The sequence below is a fragment of the Lepidochelys olivacea genome, assembly GCF_965140295.1.
Source record: "Lepidochelys olivacea isolate rLepOli2 genome assembly, chromosome: 7".
Taxonomy (NCBI): domain Eukaryota; kingdom Metazoa; phylum Chordata; order Testudines; family Cheloniidae; genus Lepidochelys; species Lepidochelys olivacea.
Window position 1 is genome coordinate 2336284 of NC_140417.1, and position 25422 is coordinate 2361705.

The 25422-nt window shown below is 39.1% G+C and overlaps 1 protein-coding gene across 9 annotated transcripts in view; it reads right to left on the reverse strand.

Moving 5' to 3' along the window:
* Positions 1–25422, reverse strand: part of CFAP20DC (CFAP20 domain containing) — a 171430-nt gene that overhangs the window by 114036 nt on the left and 31972 nt on the right. For all 9 annotated transcript variants that reach the window (XM_084634935.1, XM_084634931.1, XM_084634930.1 and 6 more), the window contains 2 exons: positions 5225–5339; positions 1364–1520 (listed from right to left, as the gene is read on the reverse strand). In XM_084634935.1, coding sequence (XP_084491061.1) covers positions 1364–1520; positions 5225–5339 — 272 coding nt within the window. The remainder of the gene's footprint in view (positions 1–1363; positions 1521–5224; positions 5340–25422) is intronic.

Sequence of the window (25422 nt, forward strand, 5' to 3'; positions counted from 1 at the left end):
ATCTACTGGTATCTATATTGGTTTGGAACTGGTCATCTTGTTATCTGGGGTACCATGTATCCAATTTATACTGTAACATCCTGTGGCAGGGACCCTATTTTCTTCTAGGTTTAGTGCAAGGCCAAGTAGAATGGTGGTACCCAATACATAATTAATAGGGGGTGTTCTGTGGTAGGCTGTGGACAAACTAATGGAAAAAGCGATTTTTTTGGTGTTGGTGTAGAAATAGAAGTCACCGCAATAGGCCATAGATGCCAGCGCAACAAGGCCCATGCTCTAGCCTGCATAAGAGGCAAAATTGGCCATGCGCAGACCCTAAATAGGGGAGGTGCAAGTTGTCTCCCAGCCATCCTTGTATTGGTGCTGGGTGTGGTATAGGGATGAATCTGTCTCATCAGGCAAATGACAGTCTAATGGTTAGGGTGCTAGCCTAGGATTCTAGAGACCTGGGTTCAATGTCTTGCTCCACTATGGAATTCCTGAGTGACCTTGAGAAAGTAATTCAGTCTCTGTTCCTCACCTGTAAGATGTGGAGAATAAGACTTCCTTAACTAACAAGGATATTTTGAAGACAAACCCAATAAAGACTGTGGGGCACTCAGATACTATGGCAACAGGGATCATGTAGTATCTGTGGTCATTCAGTATCTTTCATTTGTATAATTTACCTTTCTTGCAGTCTTTATGAGAAGAGTAGATTCCACATTGGGCCACTTTCAGTTCTCATTAGATTCTTTGCCATGAGAAGATGGCATCAAATTGCCATTAGAATTTTAATAATCTACGACTGTTTAAAACCTCTCCGTTTAATGCAACTTAAAATCATCAGGAAGTAGAACAGTGACTTGCAGTCTCCCAGCTAACATTTCCTTGGATTGTTTAAAGAAGAAAGCCTTCATCAACTGTTAAATCTCCAAGCTAGAGGTAATCGAGGAACTGCTGGAGTACAGCTAATATACATGTTTTTCATCCTCACTGGAAGCCACCCTGGGGAAGGACATCTCCTTTTTTCAAGCAGAAGCAGCCACTGATAATTAAGCAATTTACCAATCGACATGATAAAACAACTCCACATAGAGTTTTGCCAGAAAAGTTTTAAAAAGGCATTCTAAACCAAAGAGGAGACCTTTCCCACACAACAGTGTTCATGAAGCTGGCACTCTATAAAATGTACATAGCTACATTTACCTGACATCATCTATTGTCCAAGAAGACTAGATGTGTATGACCTAAACACACTTCAGTTTTCATGAAATCACATAATTTCTCAAAATGATTAATTCAAAGATTGTGGTCAAGGAGCTTTTGTTTTTACAATATGAACAGTAATGACTGAGATAGCATAATATCATCTGTAACACACCATCTTCCTCAGCTGTATCTTGAGGCTTTGATTTCAAAGTGAAGATCTTTCTCAGTTTACAGTTAGCCGAGATGATAATTCCATCCAAAGACTGGAAAACAGCTCCTTTGAATATTTCACTGGTGAATGCTACCAAGTCAATGCACAAATTGCACCACTAGAATAAAGAAACAAAATATTTTTAGTGCAATCCTTACATAAACTATTGCAGTGTAGTAAAAATGATAGAAACATAGTAATTTAGGGCTGGCAGGGACCTCGAGAGGTTATCTAGTCCAAAACCTGTGCTGAGGTGCTATAGCATACCTAGATGACCACTTGCATGTTTGTCTAATCTATTCTTAAAAACCTCCAGTGACAGGGATTCCACAACCAGAAACCTATTCCAGTGCTTAACTATCCTTACAGTTAGAAAGGGTTTTTTTAATATCTTAAATCTCCCTTCCTGCAGATTAAGCCCATTACTAATTGTCCTACCTTCATGGAGAACAATTGATCATGATCCTCTTAACAACCTTTAACATATTTGAAGACTGTCTAGTTCTCTGCTAACTAAACTTGCAGTACGGGATTTGACTCACTGACAGTTTTCCTTTATGCATAATATTTCACTATTTTAAAAATAATCTGTTACCATTGCGGTAGTTACACATGCAACAGTCATTTATATATACAAACTAGTAATTGCATATATAAAATTGGTGACTGCATGCTCAAATGAGCACAATTATCCAGGGTATCCTCACAAAGATATTTTTGCAGACACAACTGGAGAAGCAAATTATGAGAAGCATTTGTTAACTGCAAGTGTTTGGATACAAAGTTTGGCTACTTTCAATACTTTAAAGGTTGTTTAATTTCACTGTAGCTTTTTAACAACTTTTATAGACTGTGCTTAAAAACTTTGGTAACTTCTTATATCAAGATTTCTCCCCATGAATTGCAAGAGGTGCTGTCCCCTCACATCCTCCAAAACAACGGTACACGGTGACTAGTAGTCTGTCTGCATTAGGAAACTGTACTATATTTAAACAATTTTTTAAAACTATTTAGTTAGCTAACACAGTGACACCCACGACTTTAACAACAAGTTACGTTCCGCATCATGTTAGATAGTTATGACACAATACTGAACTTGTCCTGTTCTTGTCTACATTCTGCAAAGTCAAGGTCAGCATTATGTTAGCTAACTGGATGGTTAAAACCAGTGTTAAATAGTGTTTAACTACAATGCAATTTCTTAGTACAAACAAGACCTTGGTGATTTTTTTTTTTTTTTACCGAGTGGAAGAATAGACAGCCAAAAATTGTATTATGGCACTAGTCTCTTATATTACTCCAATAGCTTCTGCACTTTTGTCAGGTTCAATTTCATTCTAAGAGAACTTAACATCTGTGCATAAAGTTGATTTTTGTACAGTACAGACAAGTAGTTGAACATACATCATGTTGAACATAATGAAAATCAGTATTTCCCTAGAAAAATAGAATTTAAAAAGGTCCTATTATATATAAATAAAAAAACCCCCAGTATCTACATGCCAAATGTAAAACATATGGTGGGGGGGAATTCAGTGCACAAATTAATTTAATCCCAAGTAGTTTTAAAAGAAAACTGCATCCATTATTTTTCTGCTCCTGAATCTGAAAGTTCAAAAAGGTCAGAAATATATATTAGGAATAAACTGTGCAAGTTAATGAAAACACAATTTTAAATTATAACTGACATTTCTAAGTCTACTACTGGCGCAGTCGCCTTGCTGAAGAACTGCAATCATTTGTAAAAATGGCACTGCAGGATGCCTATGTATGAGAATGTAAGGCACATTACATCTGGTTTCAACACAAAAGAAGAAGTGTTTGGAAACAGCACTGAATTACACATGACAAAAATACAATCCCTAGTGGATAGAGCTGTGCAGGGTTCAGGACTGGGACTCAGGAGACCTGGCTTCTATTCCCAGCTCTGCCACTGGCCAACTGGCTTGACCTTGGGCAAGTCACTTCACTGTGTCTTAGTTTGCCCATCTTTAAAATGGTGATAAATGATACTTACTCCTTTGCAATGTGTTTTGAGATTGACAGATGAAAAGTACGATATAAGAGTTAGATGTTAAGGGACTAAAAGTTCAATAAAAATATTGGGGTTTACATTTGAACACAGTAGATATCACTATTAATTACCAGCATCTATATAAATTTTTTTAAAAAAAAGTCATGCAACCTTGGCCGTGGAGAAAAGCAACCTTTTATTACTAAAAACAAACATGCCCCTCTTTAAATATCTGCTACAATTAACAGGCAGCTAACCATCAGATTTTTAAAAAAATGGTTAAGTACTCACGATGCTCACAGAGTTCAGACCCATTCTTGAACAAGCAAATTCTTGGCTGTTCAGAGGTTAAGGTTATTAAAACATTTTGTCATTGTATTTGATCAGAATATTGAGTCAGATCTTTGATGAAAGATTTATTATCTGAATGAAACCCTGTAATTGAAGTTCATATTCTGATTGAATTTAATTTACTGTACATTAATGCATACTTTAGTCTTGACACATTAGTGTTAGCCTGACACCAAGACCAACTAATTGAAATGGTATTGAAGAAAAATAATTTATTTCAATGGATCTTGAATTAATGACTACTTCAGTGGTATGGCCTGGTACATATTCTGTTCTTAAAAACAGCTCTTGCCAGAAAGTAGAAAACTAAGGGAAGTTAGAAGTAGAAATTAACATAACTGTCTTCAACTAAATGATAATAAAATAACCCCTTAATTTTAGAGTTCTCTATGAAATATTTTTTCTTATGTCTTATATCCTGTAGCTACCTGTGTAGAATTCTATGTAAAAATAAGTGACATTTCAAAATAGGCGCTAATGCTTAGTCGGAGTTCCACTAAAGGTGATAAAGTTAACTTCAGGTGAGGGTGAGAGAGAAATGGAGGGCTGCCAATGAAACAGAATCAGTAAGGAAAACCATGTTTCAGCAATGTTGAGGAGATGTAGGGTGACCAGATAGCAAGTGTGAAAAATTGGGACAGGGGGTGGCAGGTAATAGGAGTCCATATAAAAAAGCCCCAAATATCCAGACTGTCCCTATAAAATTGGGACATCTGGTCACCTTAAGGAGATGGAGCTTGTAAGAGATCAATAGGTCATGAATGGCAGAGAGCTTGGAAACGGAGCAGGAATTCCAAATGTATTGGAAGGGAAGGACAGCAGGTGGGAGGACAGACAGCAGCAACAGACAGCAGTTAGAGAAAACAGAGCCTAAAGGACAAGAAGGGAGTCCAGGGTAGTAAGGAGACGAGATGGTTGTGGGTTTATATGCAGAGAAGGTCATGAATAGGACTAGCCAGTAGCTATGAGAAGACAGACAGAGAGAGGGGATGAAGAAATCTGTGAGAAGAGAGAAAGCACCAATATATAAATGGATTGTGAGAGAATAGGAAGAGGCAAAGTTTTTACAATAGATATAGGGCACCAATTATAACAGATCCACAGCCTCCTCAGATTTTGATTATCACTCAGATCTTCATAGTGGTAAGGGAGACAGAACTCAGATTCTTCTCTTCCACACTATAAGCAGTTCTGATATCAAGTAGAGAACAGTTATACATAAAAATATCTACACGTATGCAATATCTGGTGCGTATGCAAGCGTATCTGTTCAGTTAGACAAAGCTCTCTTTCAAGTGTCTTGAATCAACAGGATTTTATGAGGACTGTAAAGTGAGAGAGAGCGCGCGCGCGTGCTTTACAGACCTGATAAAATAAAATATATATATTAAGTCTTCTGATACAAACAGAAATATTCTGTTCAACCGTACTTTAAGTAACATATCCAAGATACCTACTATTTTGCGTTTGATCATAAAAAGAGGAAGTTTTGCATGCAGAGGGGTTACAGACAACTCCTTATGGACCGTTGATAAATACAATCTTCTTTTAATGTTTCCTAAATCAGTTACCCTGTAAAGAGAAAGGGGGGGGGGGGAAATGAGAAGAAATGGATCTTGGTCAATTCAATAACCTCTATCTTTGGGCAACCACAGAAAACTTTTATTCATATGCAGAACCTTTATATCAGGGATAGCAAATGGGGAATTTAAGAATTCTCTCTTTTACAAGATAAGTAATAGGATTTTTCTCAAATTCAAACTTAGTGGCTACAGACCTGCATATATAAAATCACTTTACATGTTAATTTTATTTCAGAGCTCTACACTCTTCGCTGGATTTCCACAGCCCTTCAGCCTATGAAAGAATTCAATTTGTATGAACTCAGAAGCCACTAGCCTCTAATAATGATGCTTATTTTGGTCCCTTAAGCTTGTGTTATCTTGGGACACACTGTCACCTACTAAATAGGAAAACATTATGGGCTTTCTTTTCCTAAAAATGCACCTGTCATTTTATATAGGCTCTTTGTTGGCTTAAAGATAGACAAAACATTGTCTGCCAGTTTCACTTCCTCAGCACGTATCTCTAAACTTGAATGATAATAAATAAGTTTATTGCTCACTATTCAGGTCATCTCCCAGTGACACCAAGGAGACTGAATTTGAACATCTGTAATAGGTTTAGACCACAGCCATGATCAAAGCTTAGGTTTGCTTAAAATTGATAAAGAGGCTCATTTTTATGTTCTGCTTCCTTCAGGTCTCAGGTGTAACAGAACAGGCTTAATATATCCTACCTGTCCCACACTGTTATACTGAGAACTGATGTTACCTTAAAGGCTATATTTTATACCTGGAAATCAGGATTAATTCATTTGATATTTTAAAACACCTTTATTTCTATCAGACTGATAATTTTCTAAAATTTACAGCCCCCCTAAGAAGATGACGATTCATTCTCTCTGTCAACTTTCAATCAATGTTTAGAGTTTGATTTTTTTTCTTTTTAAACCTACTTAGTAAATGTGAAATCTAAATGCAGTGTAACAGTTTCAAATGGTAAGAAACTGTCCCTCACATGTGTCAGGTCTTTCCCTTCTGTTCTGCAAAATTTAGGCTTTGATTTTACAAAAAAAAAAAGACTACAGTTTCTAGCTTTTTGTTAGTGGTGAAGACAACCTTCCCAAGGTAAACTAAAACCTATCAGCTCCCTCAGAACTGCGAGAGCCTTCAGCCGTCTGAACCTCAGCCTGTTCTTCAGACATTGGCAGTGGAATAAGATAAATCTGTATAGTGACTCTGAACATAACGTTAGGAATGCTGGGCAACTTTTGAAAAATTTCCCTAGTGTAAATAGAACTGCCTTCTCCTCAGGTTAGACCATCTCTCGGGTTCAGTGAAGAGAAGGCCTAATAGTGTGATGGCAAACCCCATCTCCCACCATGCCATGATGGTAGCAGTTATAATAGTGCTACTGGGCTTGATACGGATGCTGCAGCCTCACTGCAACATTGAGAATGTTAGTAAGTAGTCCCCACTAAAGAAATATCCAAAAGGTGTGACATCCTTGTCCAAGTTTCAATGATTCATATATAGATAATTCTCTCTCTTAAAATAGTTCTGGTCTAAGAACATGAGAACAGCCATACCAGGCCAGACCAATGGTCCATCTACCCCAGTACCCTGTCTTTCTACAGTGGCAAATGCCAGGTGCTTCAGAGGGAATGAACAGAAGGATCATTGAGCGATCCATCCCCTGTCGTCCACTCCCAGCTTCTGACAGAGAGGCTAGGAACTCTCAGAATATGGTGTTGCATCCCTGACCATCCTGGCTAATAGCCACCGATGGACCTATCCTCCATGAACTTCTCTAGTTCTTATTTGAACCTTCTTATAGTTTGGGCCTTCATGGCATCCACTGGCAACAAGTTCCACAGGTTGACTGTGTGTTGCATGAAGATGTTTGTTCTAAGCCTACTTCATATTAATTTCATTGGGTGACCTCTAGTTCTTGTGTTGTATGAAGGAGTAAACAACATTTCTTTATTCACTTTCTCCACACCAGTCAAAATTTTATAGACCTCTATCATATCCTCTTAGTCATTTCTTTCCCAAGCTGAAAAGTCCCAGTGTTTTTAATCTCTCCTGATATGGAAGCTGTTCCATACACCTAATCGTATTTGTTGACCTTCTCTCTTCCTAGAATAGTTTTGTAACCTCACCAGAAGCTGCTCCCTCTGCAGCAGCCCCCACAGAACCCCATCCATCACAGAGAAAGGAGCTACACTTATGGGTTGGGAAAGCAGAATTCACACCCTTGCTGTTCTTGTTGTTTGGCTGGAGGTACTTTTATGTAAGCCTAGCTTCCATTGGCTTACATAAGATCAGGTTGTTGGTGTCTACAGTCGAGCAACTAATAGGAGAGGCCACTAGCTGTAATGACTGCATTACTTCAGCAGGAGAGTGAGTTTGTGTGTGTGGTTTTTGGAAAAAGGGGGGGGGGGAGAAAACCTGGATTTGTGCTGGAAATGGCCCACCTTGATTATCATACGCATTGTAAGGAGAGTGGTCACTTTGGATGGGCTATTACCAGCAGGAGAGTGAGTTTGTGTGTGTGTGGGGGGGGGGGGGGCGGAGGGTGAGAAAACCTGGATTTGTGCTGGAAATGGCCCACCTTGATTATCATACACATTGTAAAGAGAGTGGTCACTTTGGATGGGCTATTACCAGCAGGAGAGTGGGGTGGGAGGAGGTATTGTTTCATGGTCTCTGTGTATATAATGTCTTCTGCAGTTTCCACAGTATGCATCCGATGAAGTGAGCTGTACCTCACGAAAGCTTATGCTCAAATAAAAATTGGTTAGTCTCTAAGGTGCCACAAGTCCTCCTTTTCTTATTACTTAAACCAGTGGTTCCCAAACTGTGGGGTGCCCCCCCTTGGGGGGGGCACATGGCAGGGCTTGGGCCAGCCCCCACAGTGGGCAGGAGGGACCATCACCGAGCTCCGCCACAGTTCTGTGCCACCCCCAGCCCAGCTCTGTGCCCCAGCTGCAGCTCACTCCGCCTCCTGCTCCATTCCCAGCTCAGCTATGCCCTCATACCTCTCCACCCCCAGCCCAGCAGTGCCTCTAGACCCAGCTCCTCCTTCAGCCCAAGCTCCTCCGCTGAGCAAACTGTCCATAGAATCTCAGGGCTGGAGGGGACCTCAGGAGGTATCTAGTCCCACCCCCTGCTCAAAGCAGGACCAACCCCAACTAAATCATCCCAGCCAGGGCTTTGTCAAGCCTGACCTTAAAAACCTCTAAGGAAGGAGATTCCACCACCTCCCTAGGTAACGCATTCCAGTGTTTCACCACCCTCCTAGTGAAACAGTGTTTCCTAATATCCAACCTAAACCTCCCCCACTGCAACTTGAGACCATTACTCCTCGTTCTGTCATCAGCTACCACTGAGAACAGTCTAGAGCCATCCTCTTTGGAACCCCCTTTCAGGTAGTTGAAAGCAGCAGTCAAATCCCTCCTCATTCTTCTCTTCCGCAGACTAAATATGCCCATTCCCCTCAGCCTCTCCTCATAAGTCATGTGCTCCAGCGCCCTAATCATTTTTGTTGCCCTCCGCTGGATGCTTTCCAATTTTTCTGCATCCTTCTTGTAGTGTGGGGCCCAAAACTAGACACAGTACTCCAGATGAGGCCTCACCAATGCCGAATAGAGGGGAATGATCACGTCCCTCGATCTGCAGGCAATGGTCCTACTTATTCAGCCCAAAATGCCATTAGCTTTCTTGGCAATAAGGCCACACTGTTGACTCATATCCAGCTTCTTGTCCACTGTAACCCCTAGGCCCTTTTCTGCAGAACTGCTGCCTAGCCATTCGGTCCCTAGTCTGTAGCAGTGCATGGGATTCTTCCATCCTAAGTGCAGGACTCTGCACTTGTCCTTGTTGAACCTCAGATTTCTTTTGGCCTAATTTGTCTAGGTCCCTCTGTATCATATCCCTACCCTCCAGCATATCTACCACTCCTCCCAGTTTAGTGTCATCTGCAAACTTGCTGAGGGTGCAATCCACGCCATCCTCCAAATCATTAATGATGCTGAGTGTGTAATCCATGCCATCTGCTGAGGGTGCATTCCACATCAGTAATGGGGGGAAGCGGAGCATGGACTGATTCCATTATTGGTAAGGGAGGGGCACAACAGGAAAAGCTTGGGCACCACTGACTTGAACAGAGCCCAATCTTACTTACTTAGTTAACTTCACAATTCCCAATGGAGAGTACTGCTCCCTGTGAAGCCAATGGCAAAACATTGTGAGTAAGACTGGATCAAAGTGAGAGCCTATGAGTAAGTTACTCACACTTTTCCAAATAAGTGGCAACAAAAACATAATAGTACCCCACATCTTTAAAGATTTGTTTGCAACATATGTTTAAAAGTAATAATTTATCCTGTTTTATTCATTTATGTCTTTTCCCTTCTGAAATATGTTACGGCAGCAATAAAGAAGCCATTGGCATGGGTGCAACTCCGTGATATCCAAATGTGCACTGCAAAGCACAGTCATTTAGATAATGATGACCATTTTATACCATTAGCTGTAAAATGCAAGAGTTAAATGTGATGGTTTCCATGATCATATTTGTGGTATAAACAGTAATCCACTGAGATGTGATTATAATTACACCGGAAGATTATTTGTTCTTTCTTGATCTAAATTGTAAATCAACACATACATATTTATATTCTGTTCAGGGACTACATTTGAACAGTCAGAGGTAGACTTGGAGAAACAGGCATTGCTTAATATGCTGTCAAAGTAATTTATTTTGGGAAACAAACGGAATTGTTAAAGATTTAGTATAGCTTTTTATACTTTTATTACAGTACTTTTTGCGGGCTATAACTAAACTGAGAGGTCTGAAGAGTTAACACATCCATCAAGAAGCTCTTATTTGGGAGAATGCAGATACTGAGCGATTAGAATTTAGGAATCTTATTTGCAAAATTACTTGTATGGTACGTACTGTGAAACTCAGCCTTTATTTTTGCTATCAAAAACAAAACCCATGTTAAGCCTATGAACATAAGAAACATCTGCATTATGCTCCTTGTACTCATGAAAAAAGCCATATAAGAGTTAATGTGTTTTTATTGTGTCTGTGCTTGAGTATTCATATTTAAGGGTCATACATGTGATAGAAAAGTAATGAGACCACGCTGAGGGGAAAAAAAAAATGAAGTAGTCAACAAGAAAAAAAATCAACCTCATTTATAATATTCCTGTGATCAGCAGGTGCATAACTCTCCCAGCTATGGTCATTAACGACATTCATTTCACACTTAACATCTACATTTGCAAACCATTTGAAAGTAAAATTACTTTTCAATTCAATTTTCAATTCTATTTTATATCTTCAACTTTGAGTGACTATTTTCCTCACAATGGCAACTATAGCGAGAATGTGAGTAAATGGTGAGCGACTACCCATGAGTCTAGACAAACTCATCTACTCAGATTACCTATTCACTTTGCTACTGTATAGACAATAATTTACAGCCATTTGTTAATGTTCACTTCAAGGCTTAAATGAACTTGAAAAAAAGCTGATGTTAGGCTGCTGAACGGATGCTTCATTTATTAGACTTACTTGTTCTAAATATGAAGCTGCTTCCTCTCTTTTTAAATGACTCAACATGGAAACTTAGCAGGTAGTGAAAGCAAATCTTCTTTCACTAATGTGAAAAAGGAACTCCCATATAATTCACTGTTCATTTAGAACTTTGAAACTTTTGTTCTGAAATCCGATAGAGAGCCAGCTAGTAAAACTTTAGAATTATTGGTATGAGGATACAAATGTTTAGTTTTAATATTTTAACAGCACTTAACCCAGAGATGAGCTCATCACCCATAGATCATAACGTGCTTTATAAAAAGGTAGGTTAGTAGCATCATCCCCATTTTACAGAAACCGAGGAACAGAAAGGTGAAGTCACAGCCACAACTCTCTCATTCAGCAATAGTTTATATTTACTTAGTGCCTTATTTTATGCACTGTGTATAACCTGATGTCCCAACAAGCTGTATAATGCATTAACTGGCTGTTTGAAGACCTAAAATCCAAAGCAATTTGGTTCCGTCCCTATCACAGATGTAGTTGTGTTGACAATCCATCAGAATCCTAAAACTAAAATACTCAAGATAGCTGATAAGTGACAGATCTAGTGAACTCCAGTTACAAATAGGCACCTTGTTCTTTACATCATGAGATCTCTCCTCCATGGATCTCATACCTATTCTTGAGAGAATAAAAAAATTAATATCCATAAAAAAACAGCATCAGTGGAAAGTCTTAGAAAGAGACTCAAATCCCACAAAGCGGAGTGTCTAGAAGGAGTTGACACATAGAAGCCCTTTGAGAATACACGCAACTATGAAATCAAAAAGAGGGGGCATTTGTGAACCCTCCCTATAAGCTTTTTTAATCCATTACATCAATTTAAGGTAGGACCTGAAAGCATGACCCTGATACAGTTACTAAACAGGAGTAATTTTCTGTAAGGGTGTTGTTATCACTATTCTCACAACTTCGTATATTGTAAAGCCTTTTGATGAATAACTCCAAACACTTAATTCCTTTTACTAGCTGGTTTCCTTTTTAGTGCCCCACCTTTACTGCCTTGAGAACAGAGCCCCCTGATTACTTGAAGGCAAATTCTACTACCTGTGCTGAGCCATACTATGTACGTTTAGAGTAAGGGTTATTTATGCAGGAGGAGAGTGGGGGAAGAGAGCGTACTTGCTTACATGCAATAATTCTTCACTGAACATATGAGTTGTAATTGAATCACATTTTGAGTACATGCTGATAGCACGAACCAAGGCTGTAACTCTTCAAGCTATACTGTTTGGAAACTGTATGGGGACTTTGAAGAGCTGGTCTCGGGAAGAGGCTATGGCAGGATGATTATGGAGGGCATAAAACATACAAAGGGAGTGGGTGCATTACTGAGACCTTGGGGAGGCTGCCAGAGGCAAAGGAACCAAGTGGAGAATGGGGCTGGGCAGATTTAAAATAAAAAAAAAAAGGTGGCCCTGTGAAATTATCAATGCAGCTTTACCACATATACTCTGACAGTTTTCATAATCACTGAATTTGGAGAGAAAGTGTTCTATTAATTCATTAATATTAATTACTATATTAAATCAGACAGTTTCAGGAATCTGTTAAATGTAAAAGTCACAGGAAAGGTTTCTGTTAAAACAGGTTTATGGTCAAATGATTAATATTTTTAAAACTTGAGAATATAATGTAGACGGCTATACAGTTCTGACAGCATTTTACTAACTTATCTCCCATTTGAATGATAAGCAGATTTTAGAGAGATCTAATCTAACTTTCTGAAGGAACATTACTATGTAGTTTCATTTTCTGCAACTGGAAGCATATATTTTTAGTACTATAAAAATCAGCTCAAAAATATGTTGCGTTAGTCCTCTGCTTTGTATTTTTTAAGTAAAACAAACATCCCCAAAAGTCCTTCAGCATGTTTTAAACATATAAATAATCAGGCGCTCAAATACATCTGTGATGGTGGCCACATGAATGCCCATATAGAGATACAAACAATGGATCTTTGGCAAAACATAATGGAGAATACACATTTGGTTTTGGTTTGGCAGATACTGACCACTGGCACAGGACTTAAGACCATAAGGTGATGGTCGATGCTACAAACCTATTAATATAAAATGAAAATATTGAGATCAACAGTAATGTGGGTTTGGTGTTTCTGGGAAAACTAACTCCTTCAGATTCATCTTCACATTCATCTCTCTCATTTCAGTTTATTAAATGAGAGTTTGAAAAGGATTTGTGCATGTGTTGCTTTGGTGTACTGGGAATCTACTAGTCTTAGCATCTTGAGCAACATGGTAGCAGCTCTGCCTATATACCACATAAAGCAATGGGAAAGATTTCCACAGCTTTTGGAAGCTACTGGAAACAAGAGTGTATAATTTTGTAAAAGATTGAAGATATACATAATATGCAGAGCTAGGTTTTGCCAAACAATCATATCTAACATCTCAAAGCATATTAGTATTATGTACATCATCTTGTTCACAGAACCAATGGAGTATTGATCACTTTTCTAAGTTCACCTGCTTTTAAAAAAAAAGAAGTCCTCTTTACAATCAATTTGAAATTAGACATCTTTGACCAAAGTAGTCATATCTGTGACCAGACTCATGTCTTTTGTGTGTGTTAAAGAGTTCACAATAAGGTTAAAAGGCAGCTGATATGAATGAATGACTTATCTACTGAAAATTTCCAGTAATAATCTTGCAATATATTTACTTTTGCTAACCCCACTCCCCAGGGCAGACTGCAGTGTATCAGCCACTCATCACAGGCAAAGGGGTTTGGACCTGATGCCTCTGTCTACCCGTGGGCTGCCTCCTTGCAACCACAGTGCCTAATAGGCTCTAATCTAGGCCTTGCAGCCGGGGGGGTTTCCAGGGGGTTTCCCCTGGCCTTTCCCCCTCAGCCCTGCTCCACTCTAGGTATCCCCTCAGGTCCCTGCAGCCAGGCCCTTCCTTCTCTGAACACAGAGAGAGACTCTAGCTAAGCTACAGCCCAGCAGCCCCTTTATAGGTCCAGCTGCGGCCTGATTGGGGCATGGCCCAGCTGTGGCCATTTCCCCAATCTGCCTAGCTTCTCTTGCCCTCAGCCCTGGCTCTCTCCCAGGACCGGCTTTTAAGCCCCACAGGGCAGGAGTGGATAACCACCCCACTACAATATATATATATAGCTCAGCTCAATGCCTCCTTTCTTGGGTTTCAAATATTTCCAAATTCAATTTTATGGCACAGTGATTTGCTTTTTTGAAGCCTGGCTATCTGTGTCAGATAATCTAGGAAAATGTAATTCCACAAAATAGCTTTTACTTTATTCAGTACAGACAAGATGCAGTAATGAGTGTAAATGTGTGCAATGTTCAGCACATGCATCTCTTCCAAAACCTAGATTGGTTATGCCTAAAAATGTGGCTATTTATGATTCTAATTAATTTTGTTGGTTCTTCTCTTTCATTTATTGGCTGCTATCTCTTTCATTTTGTTCTCCTCTCCGTAAAATTATCTTTTCACAAGACAATCTGTCCCTTCAAGTTTAAAGACAAAGAAAAGGTTAAATTCATACCTGTGATATAATATTTCTCTAAGTACGGTGATAATTCTTCCACATAAGTTGTGTTTCAGTTCTAATTGCTGAGAGTTTTTCTATTATGAATTGCTAACCGACTTGTCCTTTAAACAGCCATACTACGTTGTTGTTTTTTTACTAATACTGCATCTTCAAGTTACAGATTCAGCACATTGATTTTAAAAAACAGAATTCAATCGTCCTTCCATCTTGCATTAAACTGAACCACCAACACAGGTTACATAATAAATAATATTTTTTTCCTGTGGAGAGTCCATGTTAAAGAATAATTTCGTTTGTGGTATTATCAGAACATAATCTGACAAAAGGATATTATGAGTCATACCAAGCAAATTAAAGAAGTCCATTATAAAGAATTACCTCTATAGCCCATTGAAATGAACAGCATACATCTTATCAAAGGAGAAGCAAAACATTTCATATTTCAACTCAAAAGTGCTTTGGGATATACTTCATCAAAGATGAAATTCTATTGGTTACAATGTAAAGATCTCTAGGGTAGTTTTGAGACTATTAGATAGGAATATGACAACACACAGAGATCATGACCTTGATCCTTGGGTTGGGCTGAGCTGTGCCTGGCAGAAGACCTGGGGAGATGGGGGAGGGAGGGAGGCTGGAAAAGTGGCTGCTTACTACCTTTATCACCCCATAAAGTCTACTCTAATTTAGGCTGGCTTTAAATGGCTCCAAGTGGGTGCTGTGCTAGCTGTGAACTGCCAGAGTGCAGTGCACTCTGGCCAAAACACCCCAACTATAGCCCAAACGCTGTAAGAGCAACCATGGAGGATCAGTAACCTGGAGGGGGAAGCACTCTTTCTCCAAAGCTCCTTATTCCAAAGCTGACATGGAGCTTCTCTTAGTGCTAAACTGAACTCTGTGACTTTCACTGCATCATAGCAGTGACCACACAGAAAGTTAGTGCACTGTAGATTCACACACTGGCTTGCCATACACTAACTCGGTGTACAGACAAGCACTCAGGGTTGGTCTGGAAGCAGTGGTGATTTGGCATAAACAGAAACAAGTATGTGAAACAAGTTTGGGTTATTGCGTTTTTGTGCATCATTCTACCCAACTGGACCGTACATGAATGGTAATGTTCGTAAAGTATACATTTTTCAGACACCCTATCCCCTGAAGGACCCAAAAGAGAATGTCCCCAAAGAAGCATATTTGAGGGACTGACAGGACTTTATAGCAGAAAGACTGGGAACATATATTTTCTCCCCCAATCTATTTACATCTGATTAGGATTATGGGCCATCATAAGCAAGAATTTGATATTTAGATTTTTTTTTAAAAGTACACTTCATAGAGACAGCAAGGTCTAGCAATAAGCACTACAATATCATTAACTTCATAATCAAGCTACATTTGCACTTTACTTTAAGGATTAGTGGTACTTTTAGTAAATGATGATTGTTAGTCTAGAATCTAAAGCCTAAATGGTGTAAACTAGCACCTTGAATATATTTAATATGTTGTATTGGGAGCTACATACATTTCAAGGCAGGATGTGGAAGTGGAAACATATAATAAGAATTTTAGTTTGAAATGGTTCTTTTTATTTTTTTGAGCCAAGGACCTAGAGTCAAGTCTAGGGTAAATGGCTTGGACCCCAACAGAATTACACAGGGTCTGAATATGGATCCACAGTATTTATTTTCTAATATGACACTAAGCAAATTACTGATTACCTCTTGCAACAAGAGGAAATCTCCACCTAAGAGACTGAAGTCGCTGGCAGATCTTCTCTCAGAGGCAGCAAAATCTGGGACTATACCCTTCTCCATTCTAAAATTAGGATTTAATTGCTATTACAGAAATGAATTTAGTATGGTGGGTAATAATGTGCATAACATTTTCATTCTTGTTCATTCCTTCATTGAAAAGAGTTCATAACCGTATGTTGATTGCATTCTCCTGTTTCTTTTATTGTGCAGCAAAATTATTCAAATCAAGGTTTATATGCTCAGTTGCCCATTGTGTTAACCCTCCCTCATTCTCAATTTTAAAAAATAATCTGATATGAGGCTAGTTCTACTCTGATATGAGTGGAACTATTGTGAACTCATTTTTGCTCTGGTCTCTTTAGATGGAAAGGGGAAACGACGATCCCAAGATCCAAGTAGTAAATTAAATGGTTTTGTCAAGTGATTTAAAAAAAAATACATTTTTGAAATTGTTACTGGATACATTTTAAGTCACAATCCTCATCTGTGCTGAGCTCATGCTGATAGCCTGCTCATACAGATCAGATTGCAGGACTAGGGCCATAATCTGTAGCATAATTTGAACAAAAAACCCAAGGATTTCTCCACGTCCCCCTCCCATTCAAATTGTATCCTAACATCTACTCCAGCATATGCTATTTATGTTCAGTTTAGCCTGCCGTAGAAACATTGTTGCCATTTCTGTTCATACCGTAGCTAGATTTTATGTATTTCTACAATGTTGTTTGTTGTGGATTTTTTTTTAAATTTCACAATTACAAGGCAGTGGGATTTTTTTTTTTACCTCTGAAGTCATAGTTTTAATTATTTATATTTCTGTTTTGTTCTCTCATGCCATGCATTTCACAAATAAATATTCAACCTTTCATATATTAACCTATATTATATCCCCCCCAACAATGGAATTTATTATTGGTTGTGACATTTATTATTGGTTGTGACACATTTATTTTAGAAGAGTTGTAAGTTTTACACATGATTGTAACCTTAGATTTCTCCTAATCTGTGTCTTGGCATAAAACTGCCTTATCTATAAGGTGCAAGAGAAAACACTCTCCTATACAATGTGAAAATATAATAGCATGTACAGATATTTAAAAGAAAAGAGACCCCTTATACCTTTGGTGTTCAAAAATAACTGGATTTTTTGAAGTTCTCTAGCAATAAAAACCAATCATTTAAAAATAAAGCTGTTGATACTGGAATATTGTTCTTTTTTTTTTTATTGAACAAAAGGAACAAAGAAATAGGAGCAGTTTTGGGCATATTTGGGCATAGAAATAGGAGCAGTTTTGGGCATATTTGGGCATAAATATTTAGTTAGGGCTTTTAAAATATGTTTTCAACATGTGAACAAGGCAATGATCACACACATTTTGGGAGTACTTGAAAACTCAGGATACATAAAGTGCTTCACAATTATGTATCTAAACAACCAACGACCTCGCTTATTACTTCTAGCCTTGTCTCTGTGGGTATATGAGTCACATTTTCTGTTTAATAGTTTTCAGCATGATGGCACTCAGTAGCAAAGATTACTGTGAGACCAAATGAGAAACACCTGAGTGGGCCGGAGGCATAGACCGCTATTTAAGCATGCAATTACAATTTTCACCCATTGCAAAATATGATTACTTGTCTAATTACATGTCAAAATAAAGTTTATGCATTTCCAAATTATAATTTGCTCTGTTTTCTTTAAAAGCACTTTTTGGGATGCTTTCCCCCCCTCCTATATAACAAACTAATGAGAAACAAATATGATCGTAATTTTTTGCAAATTGTTTTGGGGCTAAAACAATATATACATTTGAGAACAATCAGAAATAAAGGGCATTTTAACCTTGCCAGTAGGGTAGACAGTAACTACAAACATCCATTCCCAGGATCTCTACCTTCTATAGGATTGTGGCAGCCAGGAATCTTTACTTTACCATTCACACTCTACTCTGTCCCCTTCGCTCTCCAGCACCCCCAACTCCAACTGCTTCACAACACTCCCATGCAAAACATGCTTCTGTCAAATCTGTCTCTCTCTTTGTTGATGATGATATAGACACCAACAACTGTAACAGTCTATCTGAGCTCCAGCACTAATGAATACAAATTATGCTTTCTAAGAGACCGCCAGTATCACGGACATATCAGATCAGGCAGCATTCTCAGATAGAGCCACATGACAGCAGAACATAAGAATGGCCATACTGAGTCAGACCAATGGTCCATCTAGCCCAGTATCCTGTCTTCCAACAGCGGCCAACACCAGATATTTCCAAGGGAATGAACAGAACAGATCTGTAGATACAATTTGGCATCAGTGGCACCTTTTGATCGAAAAGATTTTAGGAATCAGAGGACCAAGTAAAAATATCTTTCATACAAAACAGGAGATTCTTCTGAGTCAGGCTCAAGTTTAAACCAGATTAAGCAGATTTTAGTTTTCAGCATTACACGTTCCTTAATGTTAGCCAGTCTAATATCCAAAATGTGAAAAAAATTACTTGTTACAAAAGGCACAAGGTGTTGACATTTTGCTATTTAAATTTACATTTGGCAGAGTAGACGTAAGTGTGTATCTGAGAAATTATTTCCAGCCTTGATGTGACAGTCTAGAGCTCTTAGTAGGTCATTTCCCCCACATTTGTTTTGTATCATAAGCTTTTAACAGACTGCACTGAAAATGAAAACTGGAAGACAAAGCCTATTTGCACCTATTAGCTAGTGGTTAATTAGGAAGAAAAGGCAACTTAGGTTTACAAATGATAATATTAAACAAAACTATCATGCTTCTATTTTTGTTAAGTATATAATGGAGAAAAATAAAATATGTTTGATAATAATCAGTCCACCAATTCAAACAGCATGGATTAGAATAGGATACAATACTTATGATGTAGTACATACTTTCTGGTGGTAGTCAATTTGCCTAGCAACTTTTATTTACAATGTTGTAAAGTACATGCTGAGAGAAGTTTTAAAGCATTTTATCAGCAACTTTCTTGAACTGTCCCCTTATGATGGCTACTTCACAGTTGTGTTCTCACTAATATTCTTAAACCGAGGACACTCTACAGGGAAGGGAGCAAAGCTGATGTCTTTCTCATAGGTACAACAAAGGAAACACTGGTGGGAAGGGCAAATGTAAGCATGCAGATAGGGACCTTTCTAGTCTGTGGAGCAGATACAACACCTGGAATAATGACCTAAACCTTATATTTTCTACCCAGAAAAGGGTCTGCATCTACCAATACTGGGGAAGTGCAGATCCAATATAGGAAAAACCCTCTTATGAATTTGGAAATACCAAGAAATAAAACTCCAGGCCCTGTTCCTTGAAATAAAGGCAAGGTCATTCTCTCTGGAACTCAAGCTAGGAGAAATCCCGGGGTGAAACCTCAAGAGAGAGCATCCAAAGTTCTTCCCTACTCTTAAATTAAAAAACAAAACAAAACTAAAACCCAAAACCATTGCAGTAAGACTCCTACAGGAGGAAAAGACCAAGAAGATCACAAAAGAGTATGGTCAGTAGAACTACAGATGGGAAAAGGGAGAGTTTCTGGTTGGGCGAGTCCCATCTATGTCTACAGTTTCTTCTATTGGAGAAGTGAGAACTCCTAGCTCCGAAGAAACCTCCTGAAAGAAGAAACAAAAGAAGAGCAGGAAACAGGAAAGACGATAGAGATACCCCTCTGTATAAAACCTAGGTGAGTTTCATAGTTACAGAAGGGAGAACAGATAGTGTTTCTCAGTGACTGTTATTATGTCTTAAAACAGCTTATTTGCTTGGCGTGGCAGGAAGGGACATTTGGACTTAAAGCCTCAGTTTGGGTTCCAGTACCCAAGTCACAAATCCAGACTTTGGTGGCAGTGCTCAGAGCCCTAGCTGCCAGCCATGTGCTTTCAAAAACTGCATTGTACTAAAGAAGTATGTTCTACAGATTCCAAAAATAAACTTAATAACTTGCTTTCAGGCCACTGCCATGGACACCTGAGGGGATGGTTTCTCCAAACTCTTCTGAATGGCCCTTGAAACAAATTTAAATAGTATAGCCACTTAAGGCTAAAACAGCCCAATATAATTCTGCAAGTTAGTTCAGACTGTATATCTCAGTTATATCTGGTATGGAAGTTATTGTGTCTGTTGATAGAGTAATCTTGGAACTGTGTGCTTGACAGAAGACTCCACATGGCAAGCTATGAGAAATGTGTCTGAATCCTCTGAAAAGTTGAGGCCCTGCCTCACAATTGTGGGAAAAACAAAGACTTGTCCACTGAGACCTTTCTTGTTCAATAATGGCCAAAAAGTGAGATACCAAGTGCCTTTTCAGAGCAGCTCTGTTAAATGCTTATCCACTGGACTTTGGAGGACTTTCTATGTCCAGTGAAATTAGGGCTCAGCCAATCATTTATTATTCAAATAAAGCAGAAGGCCTCAATTCCATATTTGTATAATTTTGTATCTGTTTTACCCCACTCATACTCCCTCTTGGATACATTCTAAAAACTGGACAAGGACTCAAATTAAGGACAGAAGAAAAGGAAGCATGCAGAGTACACTAAGCACCTCTTGCAGACAAATGAAGTCTGAGGGAACATAGACTGATTAATATATCCAGGAATCTACTCCAAATGCTTCTGCATTTGGAGGGGACATGAGAGCAAGATAAATCCGGCAGGAAAACCCCCTGGCTTAAAGAAGTCTTAGACCAGGAGGACTTAAGAAATAAATAAATTATTGCTGAGAAGCAGCCTCACTTACACTTGTCAGAGGAAAAGTATCTCAAAGAGGTAGTGCCTACCTTAGGTAGATAGAGAAGAGAAGTAGAAATTGTTGACTTCTGAAAAGAATGTATAGTGCTGAAGAGCAGAGGTTTCATTTATAGCCAAAGGCTAAGCCTGGACGTGTACAAGGACACAGAGTTGGAGAAAGGCAACTCTAAGAAGGCACTCTCCTCTGATATGTTAAAGAAAATTTTGCTAGAAAGGAGGTTAGTTAGAATAATCTCTAGAGTAAAATATTTTATTTGATTCCTCCTCCCCACCCCCTTTCCCTTATTTTTCTTTGGATGACTCAAAGGAAGACAGGGTTAACATGGAAAGGAAAAAATATGACTTTGGCATAGGCTTTGAGCTGTCAGGATGACGGAAACTAAAAGTCTGAGGGAAATGTGTAGGACGGTTCCTTTATACTAACCTTGAATGACAATTTCTTTCAATTTTGCTACCTGGTAGGCAAATCTATAACGCTGTCCATTAGTATCTAGTTTTGTATGATGGGGAAAGGGGAGGAGACTAACATGTAGGATGACCAGACAGCAAGTGTGAAAAATCGGGACAGGGGATGGGGGGTAATAGGAGCCTATATAAGAAAAAGACCCAAAAATTGGGCCTGTCCCTATAAAATCGGGACATCTGGTCACCCTACTAACATGCAACTTCTCTCATAGTTTCAACCTGTCTCTTCTATTTTAAAAATATATTCCTTTTATGCCCTTCCAATCTTCCAACTGTAGCCCCTGTATTTCTCTTACTGCAATGACTATTGGGTCATTATGTTTAGCCACCGCTTTTACTCTGAAGATACTGTTTCTACAGAGGAGACTTAAGAGGTTGAGATGCAAAAAGTAGTCTTTCTTCCTCTTCCCTATCACTCTGAAAAGGTCTCCTCCACATAGATATATTTTGTAGCCAGGAAATAAGATTTTCAGACCCTTCAGTAATACCACAGGTTTTGCTTAAGGTTTTGTACAACAGAACTGAAAAAAACCCAGGGGAAAGGGATAGCTTAGTGGTTTGAACATTAGCCTGCTAACCCCAGCGTTGTGAGTTCAATCTTTGAGGAGGCCATTGAGGGGTCTGGGGCAAAAATTGGGGATTGGTCCTGCTTTGAGCAGGGGGTTGGACTAGATGACCTCCTGAGGTCCCTTCCCACCCTGATAGTCTATGGACCGGATGATTCTTAATTTAAGAACACCTCATAAAAATGCAACATTTGAACATATTCACAGACAAGGGAAGAGTGAATGTGATCAAATGCCAAGAATTAAAGGCATCTATCTCCAAAGGGAAGCTAAGAAATTAATTCTGAGTAGGAGGAAAAAAGTGTTCATCTTCTTTAAGACTACATACTAATCACAACAGAGGTTCATTTTTCAGCTGTGACTGTGCCTATTACTATTAATTCCATAATAAATTGCACTGATCCTCACACACCCGCCAAGCAAGACAAGTCGCAAGTGTTCATTGGGATTATCAGGTTTCTACATTGCTACCAGATTTGTGCTGCTGCCTCCTTCACAAGGGCAACAGCAAGGGTTTTTTTTCCTACATACAATGCCTGGGAATGAATGAGCTAATCTTTTCCTTAAATTATAGAAATAAATGTACTTAATTTACTTCAAAAAAAAAAGTTGTTTCCACATTTCATTCTTATTTCGCAAAATCGAAAGAGCAAGCTACATGCTATTAAAAGTTAACCACCAGCTTCTGAATTTCAAATGGGTCTCACCAGGTAGATCTGTTCAATGAACTTTTACCTTCAGCCTGTTATCTAAAATCTTCAATGCTGTCAAAAGTAAATGATGGAATGATTATCTGTTTTCTGCTTCTAATTTTACAAGGCCATTCCAAGCTCAACAATGCTAAACATGAAATTTGTATTCTTTGTTGCACTATATCTGAAAACATGCTATGTCTTTACAGCAAGCATGAATAATTTATCATATCACTGTCCTCAGAACTACAAGACTAATTATGATAGCAAACAATTCAAGTTTTAAGTACATTGATAGACAATTAAAACCTCATTAAACCTTATCAATTATTTCAGAAAATACCTTAGAATATTCTAGCTCTAAAGTGTTTAAAAGCCAGAAAATTCTAAGCTAAAGTTTTTTTAAAAACAAAACAAATGCTTGAAAGTCTGGAAATCTGGGTCAACACACAACCTTAACTCTGCCCCTGTATTCTGGCACCCTGTGCACCATCCTTGCGAAGTAGTTAAGTATTACAACCATTTTCCAAATTTTTTGAAACCATTCATTTGTAATTGTCCACAGGCTATGAACAGTTTAAACTTCATATAATCTTGTGGTTCTTCTATACACTAAGTAGTCAGCAACCTTTGACTGCACATTTCTTATATACCATCAAAGATAGGTCTGGAATTTTAAACTCCATAGTTTAAACTCCAGAGTTTGAGTTTGCATAGTTCCTCTGGTTTTATCAAATATATACAAAACAAACATATTCTGAGTCACAGGATGATTTCTTACATCTGAATCTTTGGATAACACTACATGAAAAGTCGAGACATATTATCAACTACCTCACCTTCAAATATGCTTTATGTAAAACGTTCTTTGTGAATTTTTAATAGCTGTACTTTATGGTACATTTCTTCCTGTCCCATTTTTGCATACAGATGGAAATGTTCTGAATCTAGTTTGAGGCTGATCCCCTTTTTCGTATTCTGTTCTGTGATTGATCTGATCACAAATAAGAAATTCTTCAAGGCCATCCATCACTCGTGGCAGCAGCTGAGCTAAACCTTCTAACTTGCTGCTACCAGCCAGTCATGCGAGATTCCTGTCATAAATACTGAATGTGCAAACAACTGTTTAAATTAGCTGTCCTATCTGTTTTAAAGCAATTTCAGTGGAAATACAGGCTGATATTTTGTATGGTGGCATGAGGTGGAAGAGACTGAGTTAACATTTGTCACATTAGGAGTCAATGTGTTGGTCTGGCTGGCAAATATTTAAATTGATTAAATTTTTTTAAATCCCTAAACATAGAAAAAAAATTAGAACTAAAGCAGCAGAGCATGTAATTTATGTATCCTTTTTGAAGCAAATAATAACAAGGCTGTTAGTAATACTGGGTACAGCCATCTGCTGTAAATATAGTAGCCAATTGCTTAACACTCAGTTTTAGAAATTTTGCTACCTTTTTGAAATAACAAAAGTAGCTCAATGTTTGGAAAACATTTGGGTAGGAAAGAAAACAGCATCTGGCTTGCACTGGCATTCTTGGTAAATGCTCCAAAATATGGGGCATGTGCAGGTGCGAGTAATTCTGCTGCTTGGAGTCTGACCAAATGTACACACATTCATTCTTTTTGAAGTACTAACTATGATGCCAGTCATTTGTCACAATTTATAACAGATGGTTTTATTTTACATGTCAGTTTTCATGTAAGCTGTGAAACTGGCAAATCATATTATAATTGATAAGTTCTACAACAAATAAGTAAACCTGTTCATGTGAGAAAATGCATAACACAATCCTAGCAGAAAGGCAACATGACATGGGCAAGTCACTTCACTTTTCCATCTCAGTAGCATTTTCTCAATTTTATTTTAAAACCTCAATTCTTCAATCTGTATTATGGGAATAATAATATTTACCTGCTATCTTGCTGGGGTAGTATTATGACTAATAGTTGTAGAATACACTTGAACACGTGAAATGCTATAAAATGCTTAATAGTGAAAATGAGTTTGAAAAGATCTACTAGTTTATCAAGTCCATCCCCAGGAATATGGGGTGGGGAGCCTATGGCCCGCAGGCTGGATCTGGCATGCTGCTTGATTTCATTCGGCCCGCAGCAAGTCTCCATGCTGCGGGCCGGAAGCCCCAAACCTTGGCACTCCCTCCGCGGGGCTGGAGCCGCGAACGCTGGCTCACCCCTCTACAGGGGAAAGCTAGGGTGCCCAGCCATTACAAGTCCAGTTGGCTCAGCGTAGCTTCCAGAAGCAACCATCATGTCCCTGCATCCCCTAGGAGCAGGAGCGATCAGGGATGCTCCGCACGCTGCCCCCTCACCCAGTGCCAGCTCTGTAGCTCCCATTAGCCGGGAACTGTGGCCAATGGGAGCTGATGGGGCAGCACCTGTGGGCGTAGGCAGCGCGCACTGCACAGAGCCTCCTTGCCCCTCCACCTAGCGACTGGACACGGCAGCCACCTCCGGGAAAAGCGCTGTGCCAGGGCAGGCAGGGAGCCTGCCTTAGCCCTGGTGGGTCGCCGACCGTGAGCCACCTGAGGTAAGTGCCGACCGGAACCCACACCCTGAACCTCCTGCCGCAGGTCGGAACCCCCTCATGCACGCTAACTCCCTCCCAGACCCCCCCCCGGCCCGCCAACCCTCTGCCCCAAGTTGGAACCCCTCCCTGCACCCCTCATTTCTGGCCCCA